Below are 27393 nucleotides of genomic sequence, written 5' to 3'. Positions count from 1 at the left end.
GGGATGTTAGAATACTGTCATGCAAACACTGTTTGAGCATCTCGTCCAGCACAACACTGGCTCAACCAAAGCCGTTGCGATTTTTGGGCAGGGCTTTCTATTTGGCTGACCAATGCCAGATGGGGTAGTGTTTGAAAACCAGTTTCAAATGATTATTTTTGCAATTCCATTTGGTGATGGCAGTGGCACCAAACTCACACACTTCCCCTTTACTTTGGTACTCTCATTTCCAATTCAAAAACAGCCAATTTTTCAACCCAATCAATACCAAAAAAGTCTTACATGTTGAGTTTAAACTTCTTCCAGATTCTTTAGAAATACTTTTTCAATCACTGTAATAGCCAACCCTTTCAACATCCCATACTTCAATTCTTCTCTGACACAGAGAAGACTTTCGGCTTGTTGTGCTTGGTTTTTAATGCATCAGGCTTGTAAAGGGCTTTGCTGTTCTAGGTTTGAAGACTTCATTGTGATTTGTGGGATCTGGGTGTATTCCTGCAATTTACTTTTAATCCCTAAACTCCCAGACTGGCATTGGCATCCAGTTGGCCCTGAAAAAGGTGTGGTGGAGGAGACAAAGCTGTCCTGTGTGGCTGGACTGCTCCTGGTGGTGAGAGGAGAAACTGGAAGGAGGACGCTGCCGCTCCCTCTTTCATTAGCCATTCCGCCTTTATGAGAGGGACCAGATTTACTTTGGGAGAAGATGGGAGCAATGTGCACCCATGTTAGTCTTGAACCTGACCACCGGATGACCTTGTGCTCCAGGGTTTCACTAACTCGCTTGTCTGATTGGTTCGTGTGTGAGGAAAGGGAAGGGGTCCCTGAAGAGCCCTCCCCTCCATCACCATATGCCCACTGATGTTGCTCTTCACAACATTTGGTGCGCTTACAAACCATGGGAGGAGAAGAGGAGGGTGAGTCTGTGTCTGACCAGCTCAATCTTCGCTTCTGCAAGAACCGAGAAAATAAGAAAGGGCATCAATGTCTACAAATTCACATAGTGTAAATGAAGTCCACCAGCTAATATGTTGTGTGTCTCTTGTGTGCGTCTACACTAACCTTGACTGGAATATGTAATTGGTCTTTGTGCTTGTGAGGGGGAGTGATATTGCTTTTGCCATGGGTGGAAATGTTTTGAGCTGAAAAATCAGCAGGGTTAGGTGTGACAGAAACTTGAGCAGTCACTTGAGGGAACCAAAGCTTTAGCATTCCCTCTATCTGCAGCAAAGTAGGCAAGTACTTCTCTCTGTAGACAAAAAAAAGTAGAACAAGACAATCAGAATAACAGACAGATATTTAATCAGATGTTTTTGTTTTTTGGGTTTTACATTATATAAAAGTATTTGGACAAACATTAGTGAAACATGCCTATAGTTAATGATGAAGTACACCTGTAAAACATGTTTGCCGATTGGTTTAATATAATGGTTACACTTTACAATAACTTTGTACATTATGAATAATATGAACAATAACAAAAATTGAGCAATAAGTGAACACTTAATACAACAATATAACTTTAGAGAATCTCAATTAATAATTAACCTATAACATACATCTGGCTTACTTGAGTGTTCATCTTGAACAATTTCTAAAAACTACAATGAAGCATTTATTTCCAGATTCTTTAATGACTAGGAAGTTCAAAAGAACTGCATTTATTTTAAATAGATATTTTGGTAACAATGTAAAAGTTTTTTACTGTCACTTTTGATACATTTAAAGGAGTCATTGCTGGATAAAAGTATTGACTTCTTTAAAAAGGTAGTAGTTAATCTGCAAATGTAATCAAAATGTCCACAGATTGTCTTTTTGGGTTATTCCGTGTCAACTCAACCAGAAGTACCCGACAAAAAAATAGGATTTTGATCCTTTTTGGTCTGGTGAAATAAATATATAAATGAAGAAGAAAGCCAAAATATTAAATGTCATGGATGCATATTTAGTGAGTAATCCACTATTTTATAGAGGGGGGTCAAAATGACAATTTCCACCTGAGATTTGGAGCCAAATTACAAGAAATGCCTTTAAAAAGATGGCAGCATAATTATTTTATTTTTACACAGAGATTTGTAAATCTATTAGTTAAATCTGTTGACTTTAGCCATCTTTGTTGAATTATATGCCAACGGTGAAAGTTCACTTGTGTTTTTTGCCCCAAGTTTGCATGTTTGTAACTCAAGAATTATTAAAGATACCTTGCTATCCTTTTAGATCAGGCATTCTCAACCCTGGTCCTCGAGGGCCACTGTCCTGCAGAGTTTAGGTCCAACCTTGATCAAACTCACCTGCCTGTAGCATTCTAGTAATTCTGAAAGGCTTAATTAGCTGGTTTAGGTGTGTTTGATTAGGGTTGGAGCTAAGCTCGGCAGGACAGTGGCCCTCGAGGACCAGGGTTGAGAATGCCTGTTTTAGATTCTGGTTCTTGACAAACATTTATTTTGGTATCTTCATTTTAAAGGCCCTATATGGTTCAGTCCCAGAGATATATCCCAATGCGACTCCATGAGTAAATTGGTAAATTGTACACATTTTCAGTGGTCAAAAAACTAATTTAGCTAACTTTTCAAATAGCTGATACTTATTGTGTGTAAAGAGGAATGTCTGGAGAACACATAATACTGAAACTAGAAATGTATCTTGTTTCCCTCTATTAAAATAATTGCATACAACATCCCTCTCGGAGTGCCAATTTTTTTCCTTCTGATGTTTACATGTCTGTAACTCAAGAAGTGTTCAAGATATCTTAATATCATTTTAGATTCTTGTTCCTATTAACATTTTTTTTTTTTTTAAATGATTCTTCATATGTAAGGACCTATATGCTTCAATCACAGAGATATTGAGACAACATATTTGAACTCTTGCTAGCTTCAGAAGCTGTTATAAAGAACAAAAAATCCTTTCTTTCAAATATTCTTGAAACTCATTCAAATATAAATTAGTTAAATTCTTATAAATACACTTTTAAGAGCAAGTTAATGTGCCTCAACTTGACAATTTCAGTGGATTTTTGGCATTCAGAGAGGTACGTTGTATGCAATTGTTTTGATAGAGGGAACAAGATACATTTCTAGTTTCAACATTATTTATTCTTGGGACATTCAACATCATTTGTTGTTCAGATATTCCTTTTAAAAGAAAAAAGGATCCACTGTATGCAAAGTGACCCACATTTGGTTTTTGGCCACTGAAAATGTGTACAATTTAACAATTTACTCATGGAGCGCATTAAGATCCCCATATATCTGGGATTGAACCATATAGAGCCTTTAACATGAAGATGCCAAAATAAATGTTTGTTAAAAACCAAAATTAAAAATGGGTATTAAGATATCTTTACTACTTCTTGAGGTACAGGCATGCAAACTTGGGGCACAAAAAAGACAAAAAGTGTTGAACTTTCACGATTGGCATATAATGCAACAAAGATGGCTAAAGTAAACATAATTAACTAATAGACCTACCAATCTCTGTGTAAATTTAAAATAATGATGCTTTAATCTTTTCAATGTCATTTTTACCCCCCTGTAATTTGGTTCCAAATCTCATGTGAAAACATGTCGTTTTGACCCCCTCGACAAAATAGTGGATTACTAGTAGTGTATAGTAGTAATAGTGTAAATACATCTAAATCAAAAATCATTAATTTGAGCCAGGGAAGTTTCCAAAATTTGGTTGATTTGACATGGAATGATCCATTTACAAATTAAATTACTGGCTTCTTAATTTTGGGCTGTTGGTTGCCATTGTTGTTTATTTGTCTGACTCCGACTGATATTTTGTAAGATATATTAAGATATGTTGGCCAAAAAGCACAGTCAAAAAGCAAAACTGTTCTGTAGTCAATATGTTTTTTGTATTGCATTTTCTACAGATTTTTACAAAAGTTGGTTTATGTCCTTAGAATGTCCTTGTGTCTATACAGAATACATTGTTTAGAAGATGAAACCCCTAATAATGTCATAAATACTTGTGAACAAAAATTGTGATATTAGACCTAACAACTCTAACATATTGCAATTCAACCCTTTTTGTGTATTTTCTCATAATCTGAATAACATCTAATGTTATGCTGGATTTCATATTGATGTTCACACTCACCCAATATGTGGTTTCTGCAGCACTCCCACAATCCTCTGAATTCTGTCCATTGCAACACTCTGCTGAAAACTGCTGAGACCTGCCAATCACATGCAGTAAAAGCGTTGATGAAATCTCAGTATTCATCCGAAAGAGTCTGGTTAAATCACTTCCTGCACAATTTGATGTTTTCTACTTATTTAATAAAATGTGCAAAATCTGTAAACAGAAAGTAAATTGGCTTTTGTTTTTAATAAAAATTAAAGCCTTGGGCTTCACCTTGTCAGTGTTACACAAGAATGAAAGAGTCAGAAAATAAGAGAACAGATGCAGGTAAATTAACACACAAAAAAAGGTTGATACACTCTAAACTATACATATTATTATATGCCCATTATCACTGTATAACTTTACATGTTTAAGGCTGGACACAGAGACAGTGTGCTTTTGTCTTACCTTTGTCAAATCTTCCTTTCTTCAGTCCATTTAGAAGCTCCAGCAGAGGGCGAACAAACCCCTGGAGCTCTAAACACTGAGGGGAGAGAAAGCCACCATCATGTGATATTCAAACTAACTCCTATCCTGTTTGCATCTGATATTAATATTCGTTTCAGGCAATCCCAGCACAAGTGGACAGCAATAAATTCAGATGTAAATGGGGTCAGAAAGTTCTGGTGAAAACACTAATGTATCCTGATGTGTCCAGAAAGATAGTGAAGGACAACCAATTCACCTGGCAATCAACCTCTGTGCAAAAACAAATGTTTTAAACATTGCTGGTCATGTGTATCTTAGAGATAAGAACCATCTGTTATGAGAACAACGCTTCGGTTACTAACGTAACCTCGGTTCCCTGAGAAGAGGGAACGAGTATTGCGTTTAGCTAAACGCTAGGGGAATTTCCTTTCCTCAAGATTTTGAAGCAAATTTTTATCCTAAAAATACCTTGTAAAACACAGTGCAGCAGCACAGCTCTCAGCAGGAAGCAGCTGCGTGCTGATTGGCTGTGCTGCTGCAACTGCAGGAACCTATGTCCCTCTAATATTCCCGCCACAAGGGGCAGCAGAATTTGCATAGCCAAAGGTATAAAAGACCCTGTCTCGCCAGGTTCGTCAGGTTAATCGACTGAAGCGACTCCCTGAGCAAGCGAAGCACGGCAAGCAAACGCAATACTCGTTCCCTCTTCTCAGGGAACCGAGGTTACGTTAGAAACCAAAGCGTTCCCTTTCGAGAGTACTCTCGTAATGCGTTTAGCTAAACGCTAGGGGACCCAATGCAAAACGCTGTGCTCGCTTAACGGCTCTGAAGCCTGGAGACACCATACCCAGACCGACCTAAGTGGGCCCGTAAATATGATATTCATAAAAGTCCCCAATATGAGCCAGACCTGAGTCGGCCATTTAATGAGAATAACACGCAAAGATAAGTGTAGTATATATATATATATATATGTATGTATAGACCAGACATAGTCGGGCCAAAGAATATTGAATGACCAGATAATTCGAGTCATGTAAGGAATGTGCTTATGACTTATACAAATACTTAACCCAGACCAGACTGTCGGGCCTTAAGGTGTTAATATGTATTACACAGCGAGAAGCCCAGCCTGTAAGGCAGGGACATCCAAATTATAAAACCTGATAAAAGTGGACGGGGAGGCCCAGCCTGCTGCCGCACAGATATCATTCAGAGAAATGCCAGTAGACCAAGCCCACGATGAGGCCATGCCCAGGGGTGCACATAACTGGTACGCAGGTACGCATGCGCAACAAAAATCAGAAATGCGTAGGCCCACTTGTGTTACCACGCGTCTTTGCGTACTTAACCGATCTTATCATCTAATCGAACACAACCTCGCAGTCAGAGATGTCCAAAAAGCAACAGACATTAAGCAGCTTTTTTGGTGTTTCACCGCCTTCAAAGAAACGCCAACTGGAGCCTGAGCCGAAAAAAAGAATTTTTTCTGAAAAGTGGCTTCAAGATGTGCAGTGGCTTGAAGTTAACGATGAGCGCACTGAAATGTGGTGCAAGATTTGCCGCTCAAATCCACATCTAGCAGACAAAACAGGTGCGTTTTATAAAGGCTCAAAGAATTTCAACCATCCTTTATTTGACAAACATGAAAAGAGCAAGGAGCACACGAATGTCGCGCAAGCCATTGCGAATAAACAAGCTAGCCGAGAAGAAATGTCCAGTCGCCCACTTGCCAGGTGGCGAGACAAGCTGAATGAAGAACAGCGGCAAGCTCTCTTTAATATTTTTCTCCTCGCCTTCCATAAAGCTAAACACGCACGTCCCATGTCTTCCTATTCTGAGGATATTTCTTTACTGAAGCGGCTAGGAGTAAATGTCGGAGGGGCATATCATTCACGTGAAGGGGGCACACGGATCATGCAGAGTATCGCTCGCGCAATCACCGGGGAGTTACGAGCCAAGTTGCAGTCTGCTGAATTTTGGGGGCTGCTTTTTGATGGATCTGAGGATATCACAAAAACTGAGCAGGAAATCGTTTACATCGTGTCTGTGTCCAGCAACGGAGAGTTTTCCTCGGACTTTATTGGACTGATTGAATTGGGTGCTGACCGAACCGCGCAGGCCATAACAGACGGACTTGTTAGACTTTTCCAGGACACAGGCTTGAATGACTGGACAACAAAGTTGGTCGCTGTGTGCACAGACGGGGCTGCTGTCAACGTTGGTGTGTACAACGGCGTTGTACCAAAACTCCGGCAACTCGTTGCGGTTGGAGACTCACTTGTGCACATTTTGTGCACCGCACACACACTGGAGAATTGCGCAAAATCAGCTGATCGCAACGTTCCTTACTGTGAGACATTTAATCGCTCTGTGGTCAAGCTGCTGCAGTTTTATTTACAAAAAGGTGGAGCAAAAAAAACTGCAGCACTGAAGAAGCTCTGTGAAGAAAACGGTATCTCCTTTGTGAAACTGGGTAAGTTTCATAATGTCAGATGGTCTGCATGGAGGCATGAAACACTGTTAAAAATATCAAGACTATTGCCAGCCATTAAAATGCAACTAGCTACGAGTGATAACAGTGACTTGCAGCATATCTGCACAGAGCGTTTTCAGTGCTTTCTGTCAAACATGCTTGACATTGGCAACATTTTGAAGACCACATCCATTAGGTTTCAGAAGGAAAAGCTGACCATTGGAGAATGTAAGGATGAACTCATGGTGGCCATTGGAAAGTTCACCCTTCTGCTTGATGGTGAAGGCCACAGGGTTTCGAATGCTGATGCTGACCGAGACAAGATAAACTTACTCAGGGGGTTAATTGAAGAGTTTGAAATCAGATATGACTCCCTCAAGTCATGTGATAATTTCTTAGTATTTGATCCTTCAACATGGCCTCAGGAAATGCAAGACCTACACAGTTTTGGAAACACAACAGTTTGCAGCATTCTCAAGAAATTTGAGGCCACCTTGCAACTTGACAAAAACACCACTGTGACAGAATGGATGCGCTTAAAGCAGGCAGGAAAACGCCTGGGAGCCTCTTCTGTGCATGACTTGGTCCAAATTGTAAATACAAGTAACCCAGATGCTTACTCCAACATCAACAAGGTGGTTAAGCTGTCTCTTACACTGCCTTTAAGCAGTGCAGCTTGTGAGAGGGGATTTTCACATCTCAACATAATAAAAACCAAGTACCGATCTCGTCTGTCACATCCTCGTCTCTCAGCCCTGATGCACATTCACCTGTCAAAGCAGACCACAGAGACATTTGACCCAAAGCAAGCTGTTGACCTGTGGATGGAGACAGCTAATCGGAGGCTCAACCAAGGACAGGGAGGTGCATCTGCAGCATCTTCATCCTCTACCATGCAGGAAGCTGAAGTAGAGGACAGTGGGGGCGACAGTGAAGAGGACAGTGGTGGCGACACGGAGGAGGACAGTGAGAAAGACTGCACTTATTAAGACAATGCTACATATGTGAGTACCATACACCATCTCCTGGTACTCACCTGAGTAACTGACTGAAAAAGTGATGTGCACCCCTGGCCATGCCTCTAGTAGAATGGGCTTTGATGCCTATAGGGCAGCTGAGATCTTTGGACTCATAAGCCAGCGAGATAGCATCCACTTTCCATCGTGACAAGGTCTGCTTTGTAACCGCGCACCAGCGGGTGCGGCCGCCAAAGCACACAAAGAGCTGTTTAGTTTGCCTGAAAGCAGCGGAACGCTCTTTGTATATTCTCAGCGCTCTGACAGGACAGAACAAATTAGCATCTTCCTCATCTAACGATGATGAGAGTGCTGAAAGTGAAATGACCTGTGCTCTGAACAGAGTTGAAAGCACCTTAGGTACATATCCATGTCTTGGTTTGAGGACGACTTTAGAGTCGTTTGGCCCAAATTCCAGACAAGAGGCGCTCACTGAGAGCGCGTGCAGATCACCCACTCGCTTAACTGATGCGATCGCTAGCAGAAAAGCGGTCTTGAGTGATAGGAGCTTTAAGCTCACCAAATGCAGAGGCTCGAATGTTGAGCCTTTCATAGCATCCAGGACCGTGGACAGGTCCCATATAGGGACTGAAGGGGGGTGAGGTGGGTGAAGCCTTCTAGCCCCTTTGAGGAAACGCACCATAAGATCGTTCTTCCCCAGTGACAGTTCATTCACTTGAATGTGATACGCTGCTATAGCAGCCACATAAACTTTGAGCGTGGAGGGGGAACGACCCGCGTCCAGTAGCTCTTGTAAAAAAGTGAGCACTTCTGACACTTCACATTTATGTGGGGTCAAGCTTCCTGCTTTGCACCAGTCCGAAAATACTGACCATTTGCCTGAATAGAGCCGCCTGGTCGCGGGGGCTCTAGCTTCAGAAATAATGTTTAATAAACTTTTAGAGAGGTTCTCATGTACCCGTTGATGGGCCAGACATGAAGCGCCCATAGATCGGGACGGGGATGCCAGATCTGCCGTTTCGCCTGCATGAGGAGGTCTCTCCTCAGAGGTATTGGCCACGGGGCTGTATCTGACATCCGACTTAGCAGTGAGAACCATGGTTGATTTCTCCAAAGCTGGGCTATTAAAAGCACAGCGCATTTGCTCTCCCTGATCCTCTCTATGACCTGAGGTAACATTGAGATTGGGGGAAAAGCATAAAGAGGAAGGTTGGGCCATTCGTGGGCCAACGCGTCCTTGTGCTTGGAGAAATATATAAGCAATTGAGCATTGCCTTGCAAGGCAAAAAGATCCACGTTTGCCTCTCCAAACATGCCCCAAATTGTCTGAATCGTTTGTGGGTGAAGAGACCACTCTGCTGGGGACACTTTGCCCCTGGACAGCATGTCGGGACCCATATTCAGAATGCCTGGCACATGAGTCGCTCTCAGCGAGCTCAGGTTGTGCTCTGCCCATATTAGGACTTTTTCCGCCATTGTGTGTAGACCAATAGATCTTAGACCGCCCTGGCGATTTATATAGGGTACTACTGACCTTCTGTCCGTTCGGATCAGGACATGGTGGTGCTTTATGTACGGAAGGAAAGCTCTTAGCGATAGTGTGACCGCTTTCATCTCAAGACAGTTTATGTGAAGGCTCTTTTCCGAGTCTGACCAGAGACCGGAGACTGGCCTGCCCTCGTGAAGGGCTCCCCAACCTAGGTTGGATGCGTCTGTCGAGATAACTTTCCACTTCGTAACAGTGCCCAAACTCACACCCGTCTGATACCAGACAGGATTTTTCCAAGGAGCCAGAGCCAACACACAGTTGTGGTCTACCTTGATTTTTAATCAGCCCGAGAGCCATGCGTGAGCTGGAACGCAGCGATTCAGCCAGTGCTGTAGGGGCGCATGTGTAACAGACCTAGTCTGAGGACTGGCGCCGCCGAGGCCATGTGACCCAACATCCTCTGAAAGTGTTTGAGAGGAGTGTATGCACCGGACCTGAGGGAAACCGCTCGGTTCCGAACAGAGAGTGCGCGCTGTGACGTCAGTCGCGCGTTCATCTGTAGTGAGTCTAACACTGTTCCCAGAAACGAAACGTTCTGTGTGGGGGACAATGAGCTCTTTGCCACATTGATTCTGAGGCCCAAGCATTTCAAATGGTTGAGAAGCCAAGATCTGTGGTTCAATAACTGTATCTCTGACTGAGCTATTATGAGCCAGTCGTTGAGATAGTTGAGAATTCTCATTCCCTGAAGCCTCAGCGGGGTTAGCGCCGCTTCCATGCACTTCGTAAACGTGCGGGGAGCCAGAGATAGACCAAAGGGTAGCACCCTGTATTGATAAACTTTCCCCTCGAAGGCGAATCTCAAGAATGGCCTGTGATGGGGGGCTATTTGTATGTGGAAATAGGCATCCTCTAGATCTACAGTGAAAAACTGTAATCTCCCGGGCGAATGTGCGCAAGGATTTGTTTCATTTTCAACATTTTGAACGGGCGCTTCATAAGGGCCTTGTTCAGATGTCTGAGATCTAGAATGGGCCTGAGACCACCGTCCTTTTTTGGTACAAGGAAGTAACAACTGTAAAAGCCTGACTCGCTCTGTGAGGGGTGAACGGCTTCCACCGCCCCTTTCATTAACAGTTTTGATATTTCGGTTCGAAGCACGTGACTTGTGTCGCTTCTCACCGTTGTCTCTTTCGCGCCGTGGTCTGCGAGCAAACTGTAGCGAGTAACCTTGTTCTATTGTGTTCAACACCCATTTTGAAATGCCGGGAATGGCCCGCCAGGCCTCGGCCTTCGAAGCCAGGGGCTGAAATAATTTGTGGGGCGAGTCGCTGGGTAACAGGGACTCGGTGGCCCGATAATGTTGTGTTAAAGTGGCGTTCACCAGAGCGCGTTTGTTCACGGGCTCTCTGACTGGGAGGGAATTGTTTCCCGCCGCCTGAGTGCAGGGGGCCGGGGGACATAGAATATTGGTGCTTGTGTACAGGCGAGCGCGTTTGAATACGGGCTCGTTGACTGTGAGGATAATGTTTCCAACCACCTGAGTGCAGGGGGCTAGGGAACATGGGGGAGTGATTGAGTGTAGGGGTACATGCTTTAATGCTGGCACACTGCCTACAGAGAAAAAAACCTTTTTGTGATTCATATGGGTCGCTGTGAAAACGGCGTTTGTGTACAGGCGAGCGCGCTTGTTTGCGGGCTCGTTGGCTGTGTATGTAGTGTGCCCAGCCGCCTGGTTGAAAGGAGCTGGGGAACGTTTTGGAAGAGAGCGAGGTGGTAAACCGGCCGAAGCGGGTATTATCCACCTTCTCTTTGTGCCTCTGGCTAGGACGGCTTCTGCGGCTCAGGTTTCGACACATTGCTGGGTCGGGGACCTCGACGCTCCGGCGGTCTGCTGCGCCTCGTAGAACGGGAACGATGTCCAGGCTTAGAAGCCGTGTGAGGCTGGTGAGCTGATGGCACCGCCTTGGTGGGCTGGGCTGGTCTAGCCTTAGCGTGACGGCTAGCGGAGGAGCTGGAACGCTTGGGGAGGAAATGTCTCTTTGCCTGTGAGGCCTTTTGAGCCTCTGTGAAGCGTTCTGTGAACCCAACCACAGAGGGACCGAATAATCCTGAAGGCGACATGGGCGCGTCCAGAAAAGCGGTCTTGTCCGAGTCTTTCATCTCGGTTAGGTTAAGCCACAAATGGCGCTCCAACACCGTCAAGTTGGCCATGCATCTGCCGATCGCCTGAGCGCTGGCCTTGGTCGCACGCAGGGCCAAGTCAGTGGCACCGCGCAGGTCCTTCAGTGCCTCTGTATCAGGGACAGACTCATCCAGGGAACGGAGGAGTTCGGCCTGGAAGACCTGAAGCACCGCCATAGAGTGTAGCGCTGAGGCCGCCTGGCTGGCGGAGGCGTATGCTCGACCGGCGAGGCTCGAAGTAGTGCGGCAGGCTTTAGATGGGTGTACAGCATTTGACTGCCATTCCGTGGCGGAGGGCGGACAAAGGTGTGCAGCGACGGCTTCCTCGAGGGGAGGAAGAGCGTGATATCCCTTTTCCTGAGCGCCATTGACCACCGAGAGCGTGGGAGAAAAAGCGGATTTGGCGCGAGATGAAAATGGCGCCTTCCACGACTTGGATAATTCCTCGTGGACTTCTGGGAAGAAGGGAGCGGGTTTTTGAGCGGTCGGGTGGCGGCGGTTCTTGAAAAACCACTCGTCCAGTCTGCTTCTCGTGGGCTCCTGGGGTTGAGACCAGTCAATATCGAGGTTGTCCATGGCCTTAGTGAGCAGGCGCATAAGCTCAGCATCAACTGAGGTTTTGCCGCCCATGGCAGTCCGCGTCGGTGTCCGACCACACGCTTTCAGATGCAGCAAGCGAAAAGCTGTCATCCTCCTCCTCTTCCGGTCCGCCGAAGGAAACAGTAGCAGCTGCCAGACGAGGGGCTTTTACTCTTAAACACAAAAGGCACGTCCACTTTAATAAAAAAGGAATATTTATTAAACAAGCCAGATCAAGAGCAGAAACGAAATAAAGTGCATAACTGAAAAATAAAACATAGGTTCAAAACTAATACAAACAGTGGGCACAGCCCACGCGCCTCCAAATAAAAAACATTGAAATATGGCAATTCTGATATGTTCATATAGCCTACTCAAAACAGATGGGGCAACCTAACGCAGACAAGTTAACTTACCAGTTTTAGCTGATATGACATGTTTTTCGTCAAGCTGTGATATGCAAACTGTTGCTTGCAAAATTTGCATTCGTCTTTTTTCCCCATTTTCTATTTTAAAAAAAATGCTGCCACACTGCCGATGTCTTTGTTGGCATGGTAGAAGAGGACTGATTAGGAAAACGCTCTCACAATTAAATAAATAATATACAGCAAAGTATAGCCTAACGTTACTTCAATCTGTCTCTCTTCTCCAGTGGGTTGGGCTAATCCAAAAGAAGTGAAAACAAGGGGGGTGTTCTGAAGACAGACTGTTACCTGTGAAACAGGGGTGCTCTGAAAACATCCCCATTAGCAATTAGTGCTTTCCACCTGATGAAATGAATGGGACAAAACTGATGAAATTAATGCGGCAAAACTGATGAAATGAACGCGGTTCGAGCCAGAACGTATCGACTAATAATCAACTAATCGACTGGGAGATTACAGCCCTAGTTGACAGGCTGGTAGGACATCGTAGCATTGCATTTGGACCAAATTCAATGATAAAGTGCCATTTTTGGTCCCGAGACTTGGTCCCACAGAAGATACACTATACTGCCAAATGATTTGGGACGCCTGCCTTTACATGCACATGAACTTTAAAGGTCCCATGGCATGGCATTTTTCTATTATTTTACAGTGTTTCCTGAGGTGTACTTATATTGTTAGTATGATTTTTACATCATAAAATGTCATAATTTAGAAATAAAAGGCATTTTGTCTATACTGCTGTTTGCCCTGTGGCTGACTGCCCTGTTTCAAGAGGCGTGTCTGCTGTGAGACTTCAGTAAAAACGCCCACTGTTGTGATTGGCTGACATCTTTGCATTTGAAATGAGCGGAGGGGGCGTGGTTTAACTAGGTTTACGACGCACAAGCTGCTGCCAGAGAGACGGATGGACCTGAGTTCACTTCTCATCAGTTCTCTCAGCATGTCTCAGTTCAGGGTGAACTGTTGTAGTTACTAGAATATACTTCAGGTTATTAGTTTATTTCTAGTCGGAGGGGCTGTCACTCATGTCAGAAAGTTAGTAACTTTAGTAAATTATGGATCAGCGCTGACTCGAGACGCGAACCATTTAGAACGATTCAGTCCGATTTGGTGAACTGGTTCGGTTCACTAAAAAGAACCGATTCAAAAGAATGATTCGTTCGTGAACCGGACATCACGGAGACGGAGCGATTGCTAACAAAGTTATTTATAGTAACTACAGAGTTGTGAGAGCGCTGTCTGTCAGCGCGAGTTTATTGTGTTTGTATCTGAGAGTTCTGAATAAACACGAGTCCCAGTCACGCCGAGTCCGTCTTCATCCTTATTCTACCAACTTTGTAACACATGCAATGTACCATTACAGCGAGATGAACGAGTTAGTAAGTTTGATTAAAGCATTATTTCTAGATATGTTCCAATCATATGAAAAGCGTCAGTGACGCGCATTGAGTAACTTACACAGCGCAAACAAAGACACAACAGCAGTAATCGAATGTAATCCAGTTTATTGTGGGGAAAGCTGGCTAGCCTAGCCGGATACCCTCACGCTTACCCCCCTTCTGCTTAATCTCACGCCGCGTTTGGTGCCTCCGCTGTGGGCCAGATGCAGTACTGGGGGTCGGGGATGTTGAAGGCCGAGCTTCGGCGTGCGTGAGTTTTATCTCTAAAGATGTGGCTCTGCCGATGTTGAGCAGAAACTCCCGACTGTATGCACATTTAAGAACAGATAGACGCGACGAGGACGTACAAAAACACTGACTCACAAGATAGAAAACACGAAAACACCGTTCTGTCGGGAGAGAAGCCGCAGTGTGTGCACGAATAATAAATAATTAGCTACACATAAGAAATCACTGATCACAGATCAGAAGGAACTGAAAAAGACTTCTGTTTTCATTTGTACATCCAAACACTGAGAAACTGCCAGCATTCACTCGTTCACAAGCAATGATCTCTCGAGCGTTTGCATGGGCGTGCCAGATTCTCTGGGTGGAGGAAAGGGAGGTAACCGTTCCTGCTTGGACGTCAAACCAGGAGACTTCAGGATTGGCTAGTCTGGCCTGTCATTTTCTCAAAGGCAGAAAAAGACAGCCAGAACTCGGTTTTACACCAATCAACATTTCTATCCACTTGGGGACAATATTCTGGCTAGGGAAACTCATATTAATGTTGAAATACCTCATAAAATGAAAATTTCATGCCATGGGACCTTTAATAACATCCCATTCTTAATCCGTAGGGTTTAATTTGGAGTTGGCCCACCCTTTGCAGCTATAACAGCTTCAACTCCTCTGGGAAGACTTTCCACAAGGTTTAGGAGTGTGTTTAAGGGAATTTTTGACCATTCTTCTATTTGTGAGGTCAGGCACTGACACTAAAGGTGTTCTATCGGGTTGAGGTCAGGACTCTGTGCAGGCCAGTCAAGTTCTTCAACACCAAACTGGCTCATCCATGTCTTTATGGACCTTGCTTTGTGTCATGTTGGAACAGAAAGGGGCCATCCCCAAGCTGTTCCCACAAAGTTGGGAGCATGAAATTGTCCAAAATGTCTTGGTATGCTGAAGCATTAAGAGTTCCTTTCCCTGGAACTAAGGGGCCAAGCCCAACCCCTGAAAAATAACCCCACACCATAATCCCCCTTTATATTTGGCACAATGCAGTCAGGCAAGCACCATTCTCAAACGCAGACTCGTCTCCACTGCTCTAGAGTCCAGTAGCTGCATGCTTTACACCACTGCATCCGATGCTTTGCATTGTACTTGATGATGTAAGGCTTGGATGCAGCTGTTCAGCCATGGAAACCCATTCCATGAAACTCTCTACGAACTGTTCTTGAGCTAATCTGAAGCCCACACAAAGTTTGGAGGTCTGTAGCTATGGTGTCACGTAAGAGGGTGAAGGGATGAGACGAGGACTCAAGTACAGGAGAACATGGGTTTATTAATAATAAAAAATATAAACAAAAAACAAACTAAAATAACCCACGAGGGGGAAAACTTAGAACATACCAAACACAAGGAACCAGGTAACATGAAACAGGAATGGGAAATAATGACAACGAACCAACACAGAACTGCAAACACAAGGAGACTAAATAGGGAGCAAACAAGGCAATAAATGAGGGAAGACAGGTGGGGCAAATCAACCAATTAACAGCTAAGAGGGGAGGGGTCAAGATAAAAGAAAGGAGCACACATGACACAGAAAATAGCAAAACACCACGTGATAAACAGGAAAAGTCAGATATGTGACACATGGACTCTGCAGAAAGTTGACGACTTCTGCGCACTGTGCGCCTCTGCATGCGCTTACCATGCTCTGTGATTTTACGTGGCCTGTTGCTCCCAATTACTTCAACTTTGTTATAATGCCACAAATAGTCTACCGTGTAATATTTAGTAGTGAGGAAATTTCACGAATGAAAAACAAAAACAAATTGCCTACCCTACCTTTAATTCAAAGACCCTCAATCACAAGTAGTTACAGATGTCACATTTGTAATGTACAAGTGAAAAAAAGTAATGGTAACTGTAATAAAGTAACTGACTATCTTTGATTGGAATACATGAGACGGATGTTAATAACAGGTGTAAACTATTAAAGGGATCCCATGGTGTTGAGACTTGTATGGCTTAATATAACATAAATGATGTGTCTTACTGAAATATGTAGTTGAAAACCCATGAAAGATCCACGTTATTTAAAAAATCCATTATATATTTGGAAAAGGGTGGCTTGCCCACTTCAGGTTGGTGGAGAGTTCCTGCCTCAAGTGGAGGAGTTCAAGTATCTAGGGGTCTTGTTCACGAGTGAGGGGAGGATGGAACGGGAGATTGACAGACGGATCGGTGCAGCTTCTGCAGTAATGCGGTCGATGTACCGGTCTGTCGTGGTGAAGAAAGAGCTAAGCCGTAAGGCGAAGCTCTCGATTTACCGATCAATCTACGTTCCTACTCTCACCTATGGTCATGAGCTTTGGGTCATGACCAAAAGGACAAGATCCCGGATACAGGCGGCCGAAATGAGCTTTCTCCGCAGGGTGGCTGGGCGCTCCCTTAGAGATAGGGTGAGAAGCTCAGTCACTCGGGAGGAACTCGGAGTAGAGCCACTGCTCCTCCACATCGAGAGGGGACAGCTGAGGTGGCTCGGGCATCTGTTCCGGATGCCTCCTGAACGCCTTCCCGGGAAGGTGTTTCGGGCATGTCCAACCAGGAGGAGGCCCCGGGGAAGACCAAGGACACGCTGGAGGGACTATGTCTCCCGGCTGGCCTTGGAACGCCTCGGTGTCCCCCCGGAAGAGCTAGAGGAAGTGTCTAGGGAGAGGGAAGTCTGGGCATCTCTGCTTAGACTGCTGCCCCCGCGACCCGGCCCCGGATAAGCGGAAGAAGATGGATCGATGGATTATATATTTGGACAATGGGCGGCGCCATTTTGTTTGCGTTCTAGGTTGATGATGTAGAATGGTTGCACTCGGCAATCAACTGGCTCTACCAGTAGCTATTTTTACCACAACACACCTCAAAAAATGTTTCAGAGTTAAACAAAACCAATCAATTGCTTTGTAATTGCATTTAAAACACACTCAAACACACGTGCACACAAACGCTCTCACACACACTCACACACCAACAAATCGGCACGCGCGTGAACGCTCACACACATACATCTGACAGGGTCTCAGGTCTCAATCGAGATTGCGCGCGCGCCCAGCCGCCCACAAACACACACACACCTTTTTTTTACGGTCTATGACCATAGGTCTATGACACACACACACACACACATCTGACAGCTCTGTTCTCAATCGAGGTGTGTTATGGGCTGCCCTCGTCAGTCTCCACGACAGGGGCTGAATCTGAAATCGCCCCCTAAAACCTCATTCTCTATTCACTACGTTATCCACTAATTCAGTTCACTTGATGAGTGACTTAAAATGAGTGAGTGAATTCGGACAGCTGCTGTGTGTACATCAGCTGTACACTCATTATTGCGGTTCAATGTGGGATTGAATGAGTGCACTTATAACGTACAGTATGGTTTCGGACACCACTACAAATGGCTGTCCCTTCAAATAGTGCCCTATTTGAGGGTATAGGGGGTAGTGCTGGGCGGTATACCGGTTCATACCGAATACCGGTATTTATTTTTTTTATGATATGAATTTTGATGATACCGCAATACCGGTATATGTCGCTTAAACAACGTTCGGAACGCGGCGCAGCGCGTCATTGTTTGAGAGGGGACCCATTTCATTGATGCACTGTAGTAAGAGCAGTCAGAAAACAGTTGAGATCGCATTACAGCACAGCCTATGGCTGTATCCTATACTCTCATTCACAATTCCCTACGTTATCACTTTATTTGAAGGAGTGAATGAAAACGTGCGTGAAGTCGGACAACCGTTGTGTGTACATCGGCTGTACACTCGTTATTGCGGTGCAATGGGATAGAATGAGTGCACTCAATAACGTCCACTAGGGTTTCAGACACCACTAAAAAGCGCTGTGCCCTCCAAATAATGCTATATTTGAGGTTATGGGAGCGATGTCGGATTCAGCCCTTGATTATAGTTGAGAATTCAAACTACACGCGGCGCGCGAGAGAGAGCGGTTTCTGCACGGAGCGCTGCGATGAGTTTAACAACGCTCACCACATGGGTCATATAGCACTGATATAGACCGGAGCGAGCGCGTTTAAATTTTTTATGGACATATTTCATAAACTCTAGTGCTCTAGACATGAACCAGAAGCGTGGATGCGCGCATATTTCATCACGTCTTATTAAAATGAAATGTATGCACTGATTACACTGATAACCTATGTCTGATCATGAACGCGCTGACACGATGGATTATTCTGCTACACAAAAGACAATGATGTAAGTTAATAAATAAACTGACAATTCAAAGAAGAATGGGCCAAAAAGTAACTGCTTTATTCTTTCTGTGTTAAACTGATGTGTGTCATTCGTTCAGAGAGTCCTCTTAAATGTATTGCAAATATCCGCGTTTCTCTTCGTTTTGGCAGTTTGTTGTTATATAGGATTAGATTTTTAAAATGCTTAAGGTGCCCTCAACTCAACTTTTAATATTCAGGTGTCTAAGTATGATTCTGAGCGTGTTGCATGTCTGTGTTTTATTAGGGGCCAAGCACCGAAGGTGCGAAGGCACCTATTGAAACCGTTCCCGTTCTTATTATTATTATTCATCTTCTTCTTCTTCTTCTTCTTCCGCCACGAAGTCTATGGCAGCCCATAGAACCGTATGGTAAAAAGTTGTGAAATTTGGCACACTAATAGAGGACAGTCTGAAATGTCACCGTAGCAAATTTGGAGTCTCAAACTCAATCCCTCTAGCGCCACCATCAGTCCAAAATTTGACTCATGTTTATGCTAATAACTTTTGAACCATAAGGGCTAGAAACAAAATCACCGTCATAAAAATTTTCCCGCCATTTTTAATTTTCCGAAAAACCTACTTTTACGAACTCGTCCTAGACGGTTCATCCGATTTGCACGAAAATTGAACCAGATCATCTTCAGACCATGCTGACAAAAAATCTTGCAAATCAAGTTGATTCGTCAAATCATTTGCGATAAACGCGCAAACAAATTTTACGTAGCGGTTGCAAAAACACACTTAAGGCAATATCTCCGCAACGCTTTATCGTATTCAAACCAAACTTGGTACATGTCATCACAAGCATGACTTGAGGCAACATACAGCGTTTCGGCGCAGCGCCACCTACTGGTCCGGAGATACGAAAAATTGCAATTTTTGCTTATAACTTCTGAACTGTTTGTCCAAAAATCATAAAAGTGGTCTCGTTACATTCAGGACGGCATGCCGAGTCGTCTGATATTCAATTTTACCATATCGGCCATTTTGGCTGTCGGCCATTTTGAATTTTGTCAAAAAATGCTATATTTTACAAATGCATTAGTATATTGTTACTAAACTCGGTATGTGACTTCCTTGCTATGCCCTGAAGGTACTCAAAAAGTTTTAGGGCAGTGCCACCTTGTGGTCAAAAGATATAACAAACTTGACAAAAATGCTAATAACTTTTGATTAAATTAGCCTAGTATATTGAAACTGGTCATAATAGAGTCATTGGCTCATGCCGATTCAATTGCAACCTATGATGTCATTTTCGGTCATGATAATTTCCCCGCCATTTTTAATTTTCCAAAAAACCTACTTTTACGAACTCGTCCTAGACGGTTTGTCCGATTTGCACGAAAATTGAACCAGATCATCTTCAGACCATGCTGACAAAAAATCTTGCAAATCAAGTTGATTTGTCAAATCGTTTTCGATAAACGCGCACACAAATTTTGCGTAGCGGTTGCAAAAACACTCATAAGCCTATATCTCCACAACGCTTTATCGTATTCAAACCAATCTTGGTATATGTCATCACAAGCATGACCTGAAGCAACATGCAGAGTTTCGGCGCAGCGCCACCTACTGGTCCGGAGATACAAAAAATGGCTATTTTTGCTTATAACTTTTGAACTGTTTGTCCAAAAATCATGTCTTCCGCACCATGCTTTGAAGGTACTCAAAACGTTTTGGGGCAGTGCCACCTTGTGGTCAGAGGTTATAACAAAATTTACAAACATGCTAATAACTTTTGATTAAATTAGCCTAGTTTAATGAAACTGGTCATAATACAGTCATTGGCTCATGCCGAGAACATAGATACTAATTTTTCCATATTTGGTCAAACATCCTGTCGTCAATGTTCTTATTTGATCAAAACCTACTTTTTCAAACTCATCCTAGACCGTTTGTCCAATTTCCACCAAAATCGAATCGTATCATCTTCAGACTGTGTCAACAAAAAGTTAGGGATTTTGCATCAATAGATGAAACCGTTTTTGTAAACCGCAGTGACGAAGTTGAGCCATTATGCCAAAATGACTCTTGAGGCTGTATCTCTGCAATGCTTTGACATATTGGCATCAAACTTTGCATGTGTCATTGTTCCCTTATTCTGACCACACCACTTCAATTTCGTATCTGTGCCACCTATTGGTCAAAAGTGATAAACCATTAACTTACATTATCAGTGACTCAATATATGATATTTCAGCCATTTTGCCTAATCTTCTTAAACTGTATAATTGTTAATTGTTGCAGTTGGTCTGACACTCTCAGACTACAATGCATTTTCAGCCTTTTGCTTAAAATCATCTTAAAACTTGATTAATTGCTCATTGCTCCAGTTGATCTGACACTGCCAGCCATTTTGGCATGTCTTGTCTTCTTCTTTGCGCTTGGCCCCGGTATTGCTGCTTGCAGCTATATTTCATCTTCTTCTTCTTCTTCTTCTTCTTCCGCCACGAAGTCTATGGCAGCCCATAGAACCGTATGGTAAAAAGTTATGAAATTCGGCACACTTATAGAGGACGGTCTCAAGTGTCTCCATAGCAAGTTTGGAGTCTCTAACTCAATCCCTCTAGCGCCACCATCAGTCCAAAATTTGACTCATGTTTATGCTAATAACTTTTGAACCATAAGGGCTAGAAACAAAATTCTTTTTTCCTCTGATTCCTTGGCTTAAGACGATTCGATTGGACACTATGAAGTCATTTTCCGTCATAAAAATTTTCCCGCCATTTTTAATTTTCCGAAAAACCTACTTTTACGAACTCGTCCTAGACGGTTCATCCGATTTGCACGAAAATTGAACCAGATCATCTTCAGACCATGCTGACAAAAAATCTTACAAATCAAGTTGATTCGTCAAATCATTTGCGATAAACGCGCAAACAAATTTTACGTAGCGGTTGCAAAAACACACTTAAGGCAATATCTCCGCAACGCTTTATCGTATTCAAACCAAACTTGGTACATTTCATCACAAGCATGACTTGAGGCAACATGCAGCGTTTCGGCGCAACGCCACCTACTGGTCCAGAGATACGAAAAATGGCTATTTTTGCTTATAACTTCTGAACTGTTTGTCCAAAAATCATAAAAGTGGTCTCGTTACATTCAGGACGGCATGCCGAGTCGTCTGATATTCAATTTTACCATATCGGCCATTTTGGCTGTCGGCCATTTTGAATTATGTGCTAAAATGCTGTATTTTATGAACACATGAACGGATTGTTACGAAACTCGGTTTGGGTCATCAACACGGTGCCCTGAATGAGCCCAAGAAGTTTCGAAACAGCGCCACCTAGTGGAGAATTTTTTTTTTCAAATGCTTATAACTTTAGGTGAGATTGACTTATTTTCATGAGAGTAACTTTTTTTGTCTCCTGAATCCTCGCCGAGGCCAACGATACCAGACTTGCCAGGTTTCGGCTTATTATTTGTGCAGCGTTGTAATTTAGCACTTTAAAAACATTAGCTGATATCTTCGAAACCGCTAGTCCGATTGAGACGAAACCAGCATCAGAAGTTCGGAAACATAGGTCGATAGCTATACGTTACTGCCAAAATGTCAAAATATTGATAGTAAGGGGGTGTAAAATCCAATCAAAGTCAGGTGTCAGTCATTTTTCATGTGTTTTTTCATATAAATGTATATAACTCCAAAACTAAACAAGATGTTTTCACCAAAATTGACACAGACATGTATGGGCTCACTCCGAGGACACATAAAAAAATGATAGGATTGTGCCACTTGGTGGCGCTATAATAGAACAAAACATGAAATTCCCATTGACTACAATGCAGTTTTATGATATAAAATGCTATGCTTCACAAATGAATTGGTGTATCATTACGAAACTTGAAATTGGCCATCAGCACCATGCCTTTAAGCTGCTTAAACGGCTTCAAAACAGCACCGCCATGTGGTCCATACTTATAATGAAAAGGCCTCTTGAGGCTATATCTCTGCAATGACATATTGACACTATATTGACACTCTGCTTTGATATATTGACACCAATCTTTGCATGTGTCATTGTTCCCTTATTCTGACCACACCACATCAATTTCGTAACTGTGCCACCTATTGGTTGAAAGTGATAAATCATTAAATCATTATTATTGACTGTATTTATCATTTTACAGCTATTTTGCCTAAAATCACCTTAATAGGTCTTTAATTGCTCATTGCTGCCGTTGATCTGACATTGCCAGCATTTTTGGCATATATATTTTTGGCAGCTATATTTGGTTGTTGTCTCTCCACAGCATCATTTTGTAAACCTGTAGACCTATTAACTCTAATGTGGAATTTTTCTACAATATTCACTCGTCATGACAGTAAAACAGGGTATTCTAGTCAATCTCCTGCAGTATTTCCTCTCTCAATCTGTAGAAAATGTGATTAACACCCTGTCATGCATAGGGGAAAAAATACCGTCATATACCGTGAAACCGATATAATTTAGAAAAATACCGTGATATACATTTTTGGTCATACCGCCCAGCACTAATAGGGGGCGATTTCGGATTCAGCCAGGGAGAGTGCTGGCCTGCCGAATCGGAACCAGGTGACAAACTAGGCAAGTCAACCTCATGTATAACATTACAGCTGTGTGTGTGTGCGCGCACAGTGCGTGGATGTGTGTGTGTGAGCAGTGAGCACGCCGATCTATTGGTGTGTCTGTGTGTGTGTGTGTGTGTGTGTGTGTGTGTGTGTGTGAGAGAGAGAGAGTTTGTGTGCACGTGTGTTTTAAATGCAATTACAAAGCAATTGATTGGTTTTGTTTAACTCTGAAACATTTTTCCTGGTGTGTGTAAAAATAGATATGGGTAGCGCCAGTTGATTGCCGAGTGCAACCATTCTACGTCATCAACCTAGAACGCAAACAAAATGGGCGGCGCCCATTGTCCAAATATATAATGGATTTTTTAAATAACGTGGATCTTTCATGGGTTTTCTACTACATATTTCAGTGAGAGACATTGTTTATGTTATATTAAGCCATACAAGTCTTGACACCATGGGATCCCTTTAAGGATTGGTGGAAAGATTCTCACCTTACGAGCAAACAGCAGGTCTCCTTCAGTTCCTCCATTCTTCCCTCTCTCACTCTCAGAGCTACTCCACCCTAATCCAGATGAAGACGAGGAGGACAGGGAGAGAAATGATGAGATGGACAAAGACGCTGACCTAGTGTGACTGTTGCCCTGTGAACTCTCATGGTCACTGAATCCATCACACGCCCACTGAGATCCAGGACGCTCCTGCTCCCCATTCATACTGTAAATACTTCTGTTTGAGAGACTGGACAGAGTCGACTGGGCTTCATGCAGCCTGTCCCTGTCCTCCAACAGGTAAACATTTGTCTCATCGTCACTGAACAAGAAACTGTTGTTGGAGCTTAGTGAATCCTGTGACGGTTGAGAGGAAGGAGGTTCAGTGGACTGCATGACTGTGGGAAAGAGATGAAAAAAATATATATCTAGAACAGAAAAAAATGGAAGTAGGCTGACTAGAGGGTGTGTCAAGGTTACAAGAAAAAGAAAAAACAATTTGCACAAATTGTGGAACCCAAAAGTGAGACCACTAGTGAATTTCTTATGTTTTGCATTTAACAAATTTTTTAAATTACAAATACTTTTATCAGCATGCCAATTTAGGTTAAATTATATGTCTATGTCTATTATTGGTTTTGCTTCAATGACAACAACACTGTACCACAAATGTTACAAAGACCATCTTTTGTGCAAAGCAAGGAAATCTGATCCTTTGTACCACAGACTTACCATTGGCAGTCACAAATTTGATTATATTTGATTAGTGTAAATATGTGTAAATATGGGTTATTCATTTATCATTTCTTTAGTTTACACTTTTTCAAATGCTTAAATTGATGATTTTGAGGTTTAAATTGAAAACCCAAGTTTTCATTGTGGTTTTTCTGACCCTACTGCATATTCAAAAATTAACCCAATTTCGATAAAACCAAATAAACCCTATTTCAATATTTAATTTATTTCATCCATATTGTTTTGTCTGAGCCATTACAGAGAACATGGGGTCTGTCTAGACCCCCTGAGATCAGAGAGAAGCAAGGAGCATGCATGCCTGTGCAAGTGTGTGCACAGTTGTGTAAATGTGTGTCGTCTAGAGCAGGAAAATAGGGGGAGGGGTGCAGTGGGATGCTTTAACACTAGTGGTTAACGATTATGACACGCCGTACTCGCCAATGATAGACCAATAACGAAACCTTCATGGGTCCGGAGCGTTGCGTAAGATTGTGCAACGGTTTCACGTTAAAACTGATCACTACGCTGTGAATTTTTAAAAAGGAGGAAGGGGCAGGAATATTATGACTGAAACGTTAAATCACGTATTTTGTGCGGTTTTTTAGAATGTATTATTTTATTTATGTATTATTTTACTGACATCATTAAAATGCATTACACCATTCACTACAGAGGAACACATCAATGAGGAACGATTTCCTCTAGACAAGTTTTTTTTATACACAGAGTGTACATTTTTGTCTATTAAATTATTTTTTGTTATTTTTTGCAAAGACTTGAAATGTTATTTGGGTACTAGGCTATATCTTCTTCCAGCAATGTCAAAGCTTTTAAATCCCTTACGTTGTGCACAAAGTATAATATTTATGCTTTTCTTATAATGTAGCCTACAAAAAAGGACTCAAGGCACTTTTCTCAAATTTAATTTATTATTTTATATGTTACCCCTGGCTCAATGTTTTGTTTGTTTTGTTTTTTATTTTACTGCTTCTTTTTCTACTGTTTATAAGTCACGGTATTCATAAGCCTACTGCATATTCAAAAATTAACCCAATTTCGATAAAACCAAATAAACCCTATTTCAATATTTAATTTATTTCATCCATATTATTTTGTCTGAGCCATTACAGAGAACATGGGGTCTGTCTAGAGTCTAGACCCCCTGAGATCAGAGAGAAGCAAGGAGCATGCATGCCTGTGCAAGTGTGTGCACAGTTGTGTAAATGTGTGTCGTCTAGAGCAGGAAAATAGGGGGAGGGGTGCAGTGGGATGCTTTAACACTAGTGGTTAAAGAAGGCAGCTAGGGTCTCTCCATTTCTCTTTCATTTTCTTACTCCTCTCCTCCCTCTGGCAAACACACACACACACACACACACACACACACACACACACACACACACACACACACACACACACACACACACACACACACACACACACACACACACACACACACACACACACACACACACACAAGAAAAGGGGCAGGGGCATACAAACACCCAGAGACACACACAACCTCACTTTTCACTGGCTCATGTCGCTTGCCCCTCCCCCAACCGTTTTTAATATTGCTCTTTTTCTCCCTAGCTTTTCTCTTCAAGCATGCCTCTGTTCATTGCAAATCCACAGTGAAAAGTATTCTTGTATTCCACCATTCTGTTTTCTGTCTACCCTTCTTGTTTCTCATTCAGACTATAACTCTCTCTCTACGCTGCTCAGACATTCAGCAGCAATGAAAATGACAGTTAGGGTCACTTATGTCTCCGCTTCTGTTGTTCTGTATATAACATTTTATATCCATAAAAATATTAATATTAAAAACAGTATTGTTTATATGTATTGCTGTTTGTGTGAGATACCATATGAAAATGTCTGGGAGGCGATTGTATTTAAAATATAATTAATTATTCTTAGAATTCTTAGAAATGCAGTATTCTTAAATGTAATGCATGTTATACAAATTATAAACAACTGTATACTTCTTCACACACACACGCTTACAAATTATTGCATGTGGCTTAATTAAACACACACATGTGCCGAGTTGCAGTAAAAGGACAATTACATATACATGCGGACTATTTCAAATAACAATTTAACAATCGAAAGTGAGCAATGCAAATACCTTTCTCATACTATTCCTGTGATATGATATGCGACCTAATAACGAAATGTTTTAAAAACATTCCTCACCTTCAGGGCGCCTGTAAAAGCAACGCAAACCCTTCCCGACGATCCCTTCTACTCTATCCCACAGATCAGCTCCCTCTCTGGTTTCACTCTCTCTCTCCTCACTTCCCGAGTGTCAACATGTGCATAGACACACGTGCCCAGTTTAGTGCCATCCACGCACAGACTCTCGTTGGCCGCTGCTGTCAGATAGTAACAATTTGATTGGTCTACGATTGAGCCAGTAATTGCTCCGCTCTTCTGCTACTGGCCAGTGAATGACTCGTAGCTCCGCCCATGCGCGTCGTGTGTGTGTCGGCAATGGCATGGGTACAGTGGAGCCGAAGTGTAAACACACGCATGTCGAAACGATACAGTACGTCGTGCTGAGCGCGTGTGCGTAATGCACATAGGTCGCATTCTTATGATGGGAAAGGAACAAAATATTACGAAAGACAATCATAAAATCATAACTTCATTCTCTATCACGTAAGCGAATAGTGAAAAGACAGCTAATCTACAGACCCATGTCAGACCATCACCTGACACACATGAACTGTCTCCATTCTCAACAGATGTAAAAACAGTTTATATGAACAAGCTTTCGTTTAAGATTTGCCCAATAGATGTAGGTTTTTTTGTTGTTGATGTTTTTGGATTTCAATGTAGGCCGATGGAAAAAAAAAGCACAATTTTTTAGATTATTTTTAATAGTTTCCTTTAAATTCATTACATTATTTTAATTATCATTTTATATTCAGGTCTCTCAACAGCCACTGAAATCACTTTAAAATTTGCACACAGTATAGCAAACACAATGCTGTTTTTGCAATTTATGACAAGTTTT

General features: G+C 42.6%; 1 protein-coding gene across 1 annotated transcript; it reads right to left on the bottom strand.

Annotated features, from left to right (window-relative positions):
• LOC307138481 (uncharacterized protein) lies at nucleotides 1–26678 on the bottom strand. Its single transcript, XM_079836798.1, has 6 exons — nucleotides 26571–26678; nucleotides 23643–24037; nucleotides 4540–4615; nucleotides 4105–4183; nucleotides 1060–1246; nucleotides 1–948 (listed from the first exon to the last, which is right to left on the bottom strand). The coding sequence occupies exons 2-6, from the start codon at nucleotides 24033–24035 to the stop codon at nucleotides 424–426; spliced, it is 1260 nt and encodes a 419-aa protein (XP_079692924.1). The 5' UTR covers nucleotides 24036–24037; nucleotides 26571–26678; the 3' UTR covers nucleotides 1–423.
• Between the last annotated feature and the right edge of the window lie 715 nt (nucleotides 26679–27393).

This window comes from Gobio gobio (genome assembly GCF_949357685.1).
Source record: "Gobio gobio genome assembly, chromosome: 15".
Taxonomy (NCBI): Eukaryota; Metazoa; Chordata; class Actinopteri; order Cypriniformes; family Gobionidae; genus Gobio; species Gobio gobio.
The sequence above is the reverse complement of the archived record's forward strand: the minus strand, read 5'-3'. Positions and strand labels throughout refer to the sequence as shown.

Bases quoted from the DNA above. Each gene is read 5' to 3' on its own strand.
- LOC307138481 (XM_079836798.1), bottom strand. From the start codon at position 24,035: ATGCAGTCCACTGAACCTCCTTCCTCTCAACCGTCACAGGATTCACTA. The intron at 4,184-4,539 runs GTAAGACAAAAG...TGTGATTGGCAG, and splicing joins GAAAGGAAGATTTGACAAAG to GTCTCAGCAGTTTTCAGCAG. The intron at 1,247-4,104 runs GTGAGTGTGAAC...TTTTGTCTACAG, and splicing joins CTGCAGAAACCACATATTGG to AGAGAAGTACTTGCCTACTT.